The sequence below is a fragment of the Eucyclogobius newberryi genome, unplaced genomic scaffold, assembly GCF_026437365.1.
Source record: "Eucyclogobius newberryi isolate DKJ021-1_F unplaced genomic scaffold, fEucNew1.0.hap1 SCAF_9, whole genome shotgun sequence".
Classification (NCBI taxonomy): domain Eukaryota; kingdom Metazoa; phylum Chordata; class Actinopteri; order Gobiiformes; family Gobiidae; genus Eucyclogobius; species Eucyclogobius newberryi.
The window spans coordinates 31,021,808-31,031,176 of NW_027316532.1; the positions used below are offsets into that span (position 1 = coordinate 31,021,808).

Below are 9,369 nucleotides of genomic sequence, written 5' to 3' on the forward strand. Positions count from 1 at the left end.
GCAAACATACGCTAATTAATGAAAAAAGGTGAATCTGCATTGCAACTTTTCACATAAGACTTGAGGTGAGATGAATGAGCATCAGATTATTGCCTCCACTCCCATCGATAAGCACATTAAAGGAGCCCATTTCTAAGCACCACTGGAGCTGTGGCCAGGCCAGGCCGGTAGCTGCAGGTACTAGTAATGGTACTCCAAAAGTTGTTCTTTTCAGAGATTGTATATAAACGTATTAGGTCACATGGACTCTGATTTATGGGTACAAACATTTCTGCACATAATTGTTTTTTGGATGTTGTATTGGCATTTCTTGTTATACCGTACACATTTTTTTAAATTGGAGATAAGGTTTGTCTTCGTCTATTTTATAAGAAAGGGTTAAATGTCATTCGGAAGATTTTTGCATTGGTTTTGCATATCTTTGCAAACAGAGCATATATTGTTTAGTGTGATTGAAGTAGTATAGGATTATTTTGAATTAGAGTATTGGGTAAAAGGATCGGGTATTTATTCTGGATTTCTTGAGGAAATCAACACATTGTTAAGCTCAGGAAATATATACCATACCCTTTAAAAAGATCAGATTGAGTTTAATATACAATCTGCACATTTATTTTTAAAAATGGCAAAACATTTGAGAATTTGGCGGATTATAAACCTTCAGTTGAATTTAATTAAAAGCTGGGAAAGAATTATGATTGGGAACAAGTGCTTGAATAAAGGGAAGATTTCATGGAAAAGCCTTTTAGCAGTGGTTTGAAATGCCTTTAAATAATATTATTCTATTATTTTGGTAATAATCCAAAACACATTTAGAACAGTAATGATGATGACATGTGCATCTAGTTTGATTGATATTTGGAATTGGCACATACTTAGCCAAGTATCTGTAAGGCTACAGACAGATTGATGCATCCCTATTAAAAATAGAAATTACTCAACTGTTGAGCTGAATTAAACAAGGCCTAACGCCAGCTATGAATGAATGACATGGTTCAAAAAAGTCTGAAGTCAGTTTAACATATTATGACCCATTTCAAACAGCTTCTACCAATTAAAAATACACCATGTTAGAGCCAACATTTCTGACAATGAGGAATAATATTTGAAAAATCAAGCATGAACATAAGTGTGCTAGGGTAATGGTCTAAGTAAGACCTGAAACAACTGATGCTCTTTTATCTTCCCTTGTCAGTGAGTGCACTGCAGCAGAGTCTTGGGTGGTGAAAGGGATGCCGACTGTTTGACTTGTAGCCACACAGCAGCAGCTGCAGGGCCCAGCCCCACAACTGCTTCATCCCACAAACCAGAGCCCACATGGGACAAGCTGAGGTGCACCACCCCTGCCTCCGCTAAGACCCATCACAAAAGGCTTCTCTCTCCCGCTCTCTCTTTAGGACTAAACAAAACATGTATCCACTTTTATTTGACATAATGCCAAGACCCTTCAGAGCAGCGACACAACCCTTCTTTCATAGAGTCTTATTCAGTCCAGCTTTACAATATTGATTGACCAGGTCCTAGTTGTAAATGAGAATTGGTTCTCAATCAACCTACCTGAACAAAGTAAATGATATCAATAAAATGAGGTGTAACAGAAATGAAAACAACTATAATTAGAGGAAGTCAGAAAGATGGAGAGGACAGAGGCCAGTTTAATGGCTCTCACTCGCTCACACAGACACTGTGCCTTCTTTCCCCAGCTCCTCCGCTCACATTTGTTTGCAAAAAGAAAATCAAGTTATAATTCAGAGGTAATTCCCTTTTAATTAAGTATTTTCCAATATTGTCTGTTAATTTAAACATTCTGAGTAAATACAAGTTGTTGTTTTTTTTACTTTTTAACTAGGAAGGTTCCACTGAGATTTTTAATCTCTTTCCTGATCTGACGTGAGCCAAGGCAACAATAACCTGTCAGTACACTGTCATTAACACTTTCATTTTATTCAAGGAACTGCTGGATAACAGCAAGAAATGAAAATAAAGCTAAATTTATACTAAATAGAAATATAGCATGAAAAAAATATTGTGAACATAAAATAAGACATAAAATTGTGCACAAAATTCCGAAAGCACCAACGCCTGTGTTTTGAAAGGGGAGCTGGGGAGACCTACTGCCAGCACAGCTAGTGCCGTCACCATAGCAACGCATCTCAAGCTGGTTCATTGGGACAAAAACACAGACCCCCACCTGACACACATACGCAGTGGCTGAAAACATAATACAAGCATGAGTGATATGAAGAATCACAAACATGCAACCATAATCGCTCATGTGGTATTTAGTCCTAAGCTGCAGGTGCAAACAAGAAGAATGCACAGCTGGAGAAGTACGCCTCACTCACTCAAGTGAAGAAAACAAACGACAAAGCAAATTGAAAGGTGTTAATAACACTCCGCACACACGGGTTTTTTTCACAACGCTTTGTTGCGCGGCCTCAGTGCGTACTAGATTTAGTTTCCTTCAATTTGGTTTGATACTGTTAACATACACTGCTCCTCATTCTCCCAAAACGCAGCACCATGAACCACGTGAGACGTAATCAGCTGACCGCACACGCTCCCTTCCCTCAGCGCTGTACTTTTGGTAAATGCACTGTGAGAGTGATGTGCGATGGTGGCGGCAAAGACAACGCTGTCTGAGCGGCGCAGAGGCAAAAGTGAGATCAAGTTGATTTATTTGCCTCATCAGACACAGGTTACAAACGGCAGCTCTGCGACGTGTAAATACACGTGGCTCCAAGGACATTTTTGATTCATTTCCAAGTGTTTTTACCCCTACTGTGTGGTGACGTTTAGGTTGTCTTGAGGTCATCCGCTTTCACACCACACTCACCCCGCACCAGAATGTGTGAGAACCCGCGCCAAGACCACCTATTTTTAGCAGTCTCAGAGTGACCGTTTACTGCACAGTGGCTGGCGTGTTCACAGTGGGACTTTTACGAGGCTCTTTTACGTCGACTTAACTGGTGGCAGTGTGAAAAGGACCTAAAAATTGCTAGGATAACGCTATCTAATAGGGCGGGCTAAGCAAGTAAGTGTCGGCAAAACACTGTGTGCGCATCTGCAGCAGTGAACGAAAAACAAATGAGTGAACCCTCTCACCCTGCAGATAAAAGTGCAGGGAGTGAGATATGAAAGGGAAAGGGAGAACACCAAGCTCCACATAGCAGCAAAGAACATCAAGTCAACAACAACCTTGCTATGCTCCGAGCTTCTACAGAGTGAGACAACTCCTATTGGCAATATCAGGCAGAAGTTGTGAAGATGTAACTCACATTAAAATCCTTGATCGTAAAATTGTAGAGGCTAAAAATATGTATTTAAAAAGGAACAGTTAATTTTGTAACTAAAGCCATCAATCACTGAAGAAAACACAGTCCTCAGTGTGTGTATGTGTAATTATCTGTTGAGAAACTCACTGCACTGTGTCAAATAGCCATGTCTTTAGTCATATGACACTCCTTAAAATACATTTAACCCATCAGGTTCTATTACACTGTTGCATTGAAAATATTCGTAATTGCAAGACCTACCTACCGTATATTATCACTCTAGTGGCTATTAAAGATAACTTAGGGTTAGTTATTTTAGAGTAGGGATGCAGGACATTTCCAATATCAACCGTTAACCGAGAAAGAACAACTTTGGCCCTCATTTATCAACATCGCTGTGAAAATTGTGCAAGTCTGGGTGTATATTTATTGGCACACCAGAGAGCGTGTGGCATTTATGAACCTGCGCAAACAGCTATGATCTTGGTGTGCACACTGGTGATAAATGTGGCTCATTGGAAAACACAGCTTTACACACAATTACCAAAGAAAAATAATTAACCTTAACACATTTGCTGAAATGAAACTTCAGAAGAAAGATGGCAATAGTGTGATGCAGGTGCTACAGTGAGATTAGATCCGATCCACACTCAGACCTGAACCAGTGGGGCAGTTCTGGTGCAGGCCGGGTTCAGATGAAGGAGCAGGGAGTGGTATGAGGCGGTTTAGCCCGAGCAGCGCTTTCTGGAGGCATGGAGCGGACGAGCCACTCCGTAAAGCACAGATGACAGAACAGGACTAGGTTTAACCCGCGTGGACCGGTCCTTTGCACGCTGCATAGACCTGCTCCACTGGACTGGATCTGTGGGACTTGGGGCGCTTTGCTCCACATCTGAACCAGGCACGTGAGGATGACCGGACCCAGGCTGCTGCGTAAAATTTTCTTTTGCTACGGTGAGTATTTTTAAATGAGGGCCATTGAAACTAGTTGAATATTTCTTCAGCTAGTTGAACAGCGACTCCTAAAATGCTATGGGTCATTATTACCACAATAATAAACTAATAATGTCATTTAAAGATCCATTACAGCAACAGCAAACCCTTTGAAAATGCATCTAAAAAAGAGCTCTCCATGAAATCTATTCATATTTCTTTATTTGAGCCTCTTCTTCATTAGTCTGTCAAGTGTATTATAGTTTAATTTGCATAGTTACAGCGCCCAAGAAATTCAAGCACCTGTCCCCTATCATTATTCTAACCCTAACCCTTTGTGTAGACAGTCTTGTATAATCCAAACACAGAAATGTGTGTTTTAAATAACAAAGCTCAAATATGTGCTTCTCTCATCTAATCAGTGGAAGAGTTGGCATTGTGCTCTCGTCTCACTCAGAAAACTGCAAAAAGTTGTTATGGGAAGTACACAGCACGAGACGAGGAATAAGAGACTATGATTGGTTAAAATAGTGATTGACTGTAAGTATGACCAATCAGAAGCAGCATAAGGCGGGTATAGACTTTCCTGACATTTTATTGGTTTAGTTTGAGTTTCTTTCTGAAACACATGATAAATGTGCAAGAAATTAATGGATTTAAGGCTATATTTCATTATTTGGAGGCCGTTTGTGATGGGAGTGAAAACAAACCACAACAGCGGGAGAGCCATGTGCATTTTGAGTTTACAGTTCGATAAAATGACAAAGATTTAACAGCTATACTTCTAATCTCCCCAAGTGTAGGAAAAGCTTGTACTCTTGGCTGGTCAGGAGTCAGGGCTACACTCTTTTCTCCCACACTCTCAGATAATGCCCTCAGTACTTTGTGGCTATATTGTCTTAGACCACCCTATTAGAGCTGGGTTGAAAAAAAATCGATCGCATATTAATGACCGATTATCACGTCCAAAGATCGATTTTTTTTTTTAATTAAAAAAATATATTTATTTTTCTTAATTTTTTTTTTTTTTTTTTTTTTTTGAAAAATGCTCAACGTTTACATTTTATTCTTCCAGTTTCAGTACTGGCAGTGTGTGAGCAGTTTTAAAATAAAAATGCTTTTGGTAGCAACCGCTTTTGGGTGAATTCCTAATTATTTTCAAGCAAAATAATAATGCACTGGTTAGTGTCCCAGTAGGAATCCACTGTTGCAGATGTAGTCACCTCAATGATGTCCTCCATTTATTGTCCTGAATTATCCTTCTTGAAGGTAGATTGACCCTTAACCTTTTCATCAGTCTTCCAGCCATCAGTAACTACCAATACTTGTAAGATTTGCTGTTTAATATTGATATAATACTAGTTTTAATATGTTGCTTCTCTACACAGTCATGAAGTGAAGGAAACGGTTCAAATACATTTTTCATTTTTAATAACATTAACCCCCGGATCGAATTGAAATCGGATCGAATCGGAAATCAGATCGAATCGGATGGAATCTGAGAAAATAAAAATAAAAAACGATTTTGAAAAGTAAAAATCGGAATCGAATTGATTCTTGAAATTTGAATCGAAACCCATTTTTACACCCTATTAACTAAGCATTAAGTGGAAAAAAGAATAAAACAACCACTTTTGACAAACATTGTGGTACATTCAAATAGATGCATATGGTCTACACGAGAACATACAAAACAAGGTTTTTCTGCATAATTACGAGTATGTACGGTATATGTGAAATTCATCAAAAAATAAATCATAAAATGTCAATAACAGCAAAAAAATTGCACAGTAGTAAATTTGCCTGGTGGATCAGATCTGTGTGGGGGGTCAGGGGCCACTGTGCAAAGAGGGGCCAGTGCTAACAGGCCTCCCGCTTTTCAGATTGCTTTAGTACAAACTGTTCTCATGCATGGCCACCTCAGGACACACACAGGACGCGGGCTACAGTGGACACAGGCTACTACAGTGGACGCGGGCTACTACAGTGGACGCGGGCTACTACAGTGGACGCGGGCTACTACAGTGGACGCGGGCTACTACAGTGGACGCAAGCTACAGTGGACGCGGGCTCCTACAGTGGACGCGGGCTCCTACAGTGGACGCGGGCTCCTACAGTGGACGCGGGCTCCTACAGTGGACGCGGGCTACTACAGTGGACACGGGCTACTACAGTGGACACGGGCTACTACAGTGGACACAGGCTACTACAGTGGACACAGGCTACTACAGTGGACGCGGGCTGCAGTGGACGCAAGCTACAATGGGCGCGGGCTGCAGTGGACACGGGCTGCAGTGGACGCGGGCTGCATTGGACGCGGGCGAGCAGTGGACGCGGGCTACAGTGGACACAGTGTGTGTGATGACAGGTCACTGAAGCTCCAGGTGTATATTTGGCGATACCTGCTTTAAAATATTTCTCAGATATTAATGTTCTAAGTTTGCAATAAAAAAATAAGAAGTATGGTTAAGACCATGTCCGATGCAGTAAGTCATTAAATTTGCCTCCGTTATCAGAATACTTAATAGTAATGTGTTATTTATTTCAACTTTTAAACAGCCTACCTACACATAAACATGTCTCTGTCTCAGTTGTGCTTACAAGCTTGAGAGGAACAGAAGGGGGCAAACCTCCTCGTTGCACAACTTGTTTTTCACATGTTTGACCTGGAGACAGCTCAGCAGTTCTGAAAAGTACTTCAGAAAAGTGTTTGAGGGTGAAGATAACCACTATGAGACAAGATTTTAAAAACGCGTTAACAGGCAGACAAATCCCCATTTGACAACCTTCATGATCCATAACAGTGGTGGCGCTGTGAGGCGGCGGGTGGATTCAAATAACAATAGTACTCTAGTTGTTGCTCTCTCATCTAAACCCTTGAGTGCCAAATATGGTCACTACCCCGGGTGGAGTAAATCAGGAACCAGATAACAAATGACATCTCCACTCCTTTACAGAGAAGTAAGTTTAACAGAAAAACAGGAAGGAGTGTACAGAAGCTAGCCCTGTCCAATTGCACCCCTTATGAGCCTCTGCTCTGTCTGCATACGTAACGTCCTTAGTTTACTAGTGTAAACCTTTTTTGTAATAAAAGTAGAAGTGAATATAGCAAAGGAAATGGAAACAGACCCATAATGCCATAGTTCTTTAAGATTTCAAATGTTATTGATATGTTAACGTTTAATGTTGAACCATGTTGCTTATACTATAATAAGAAGGAATGTAAGTCTAGTTAGTTTACATTAAAAACTATACCTATGCCTAAAGATAACTTTATAACGGGGGCAGACTAAGATAGGAATTAATTTACTCCCGAGCATTCAAAGCACACATGTAGCTGTGCTCAGGTTGAAGGTGCCACACACTAATCTGGGACACGCAGACAAATCAGCGCGAGACACTTGTACGCGTCAGTTTGTTTGTTTGCGTTTGACGTTGGCGCAAAGCCGCGTGTGCTGCGGTTGTTTGTGCCGCTTTGAGAGGCCTCGCCGCGCTCATTGGACCAATCCTGCTATTCCCAGTTTAGCCTCGCTGCGGCAGACCACCCTTGTCCAGTTACAATAACTAATCTGGCTCTGGGGCTGGCGCAGGAAACACAGGCCGCGGTTCAGACGTGTCGCTTTAAGAAACACGGCAGGGGGCGGGGCCACGAGCGCGTACAATGACAAAACCTGAAATTACCAGCCCCTTAATTAGACAGAAACAAACCACGGCGCATGCGCGGGAACAACAAGCGTCTCGTCGTTAAAGCCGATTCAAAAAGGGAAATAACTTCACCATTTTCACACAGAGACCCTTACGTTTGTGGTCACTTTACATTTCACTGTACTCGATGCTTGAATTGTGTACTCATATTTACTTTCATTAAGCTGTAAACTTGCTATTTCTGTTATAGCAAATGTTAACTCTGTACTAATGCAATTCACCACAGTGTCCACATAGGCTACACACCGAGAAGTAAAACAAAATACTTACTTTCCCCGTTGATCAGTCCACACTGGCAAATGATGCAGGTGCTGAAAATAAGACACACCATTTGTGTTCGCAGTTTGAGCGTCCACCGTCCCATTTTGGTTCAAGGATAGGTAGAGCCTTCCTTCAAAAGGGCCCTTACAAACTCCAGTATCAAGTGATTGTAGTGTTTAAACTCTCCAATAGAAGTTTATTTTAAAACAAGTGTCGCCGTCGAGTTGTAAACTAAATAACGTGATCTTGGGTTCTGGCCACACACGTACGAGTGAATATCTTCATCTTCCATAAGCGAAGGCGGCAGCACACGTTCATCTGTTTTGTTTTGGTGCGTCTACAAAACCAACAAAACTAAATCCTTTTTTCGCAGCTGGGTGAGGATGAGGTCCAGTCGGTCTGTGATCATCGCAATAGTGTAATCGTGTCCCCCAGTGAAATAAAAGCCGATCCAAACCCGGGTGATAAAAAAAGAACCACTCAGATGCAGAATATGCAAAAAACAGTGCGTCAAAAAAACGGGGCGCACGGGCTTCAAAACTTGTCGCCCGAGTCTCGTCTTTTAGAAGCGGGCAGGTCTCGGGGAAATGTCCTGTTCCAGTGCACTTCCTCACCAGAAGCTCTCCTCTTTTTAAAACAGGAGTGAACACATCCCAGGAAACTGATCAGAGCCGCTACGTGCAGGAGAAACGCCGCTTTTCCCCCCGCTACGACCTTCCTCTGAACTCCTTCACCCCCGCTGACCACCACGCCGCGAGCCACTCTCGGGCCGCCACACACGACCAAACGGGGTAAAAAACACAAAAATGAGACGTGGAAAACCCGCGGGGGTCAAAAAACGCGGCGTGTATCCGACCGACGAGTGCGGGACCGCGGCGGTTGAAGCTCCACGCTGGGAACGAGAAGGCTGCTCCGCCGCCACCACCACGCCGCCCGTTTCTTTTCTCAGACGAGCGATTTTGGGAAAACAGCTAACGCTAGCTAGCTTAATCCAAAACAACGAGGTTCGCGGAGTCGGCGCGAGAGTTCCAGCCGCGCAACACGCACAAAGTAACCGTTCCTCGTCCGAGCGGGTGAAATTGTGAGGTAAAGAAACGTAAAAAGACGGGTCAAGAGTAAAAACTTGGATTCCCGTTCGTGTAGTATAGCGACTGCGCTCGCTCAGGTTCCTCCTCTTTCCGTCTCTCCACAGTAA

The 9,369-nt window shown here is 42.3% G+C and overlaps 1 protein-coding gene across 1 annotated transcript in view; it reads right to left on the reverse strand.

The window, feature by feature from the left end:
- insrb (insulin receptor b) overlaps positions 1–8,951 on the reverse strand; it is a 61,898-nt gene extending 52,947 nt beyond the window's left edge. Inside the window, exon 1 of the mRNA XM_072438798.1 lies at positions 8,184–8,951. Coding sequence (XP_072294899.1) covers positions 8,184–8,277 — 94 coding nt within the window. The 5' untranslated portion in view covers positions 8,278–8,951. The remainder of the gene's footprint in view (positions 1–8,183) is intronic.
- Positions 8,952–9,369: the final 418 nt, after the last annotated feature.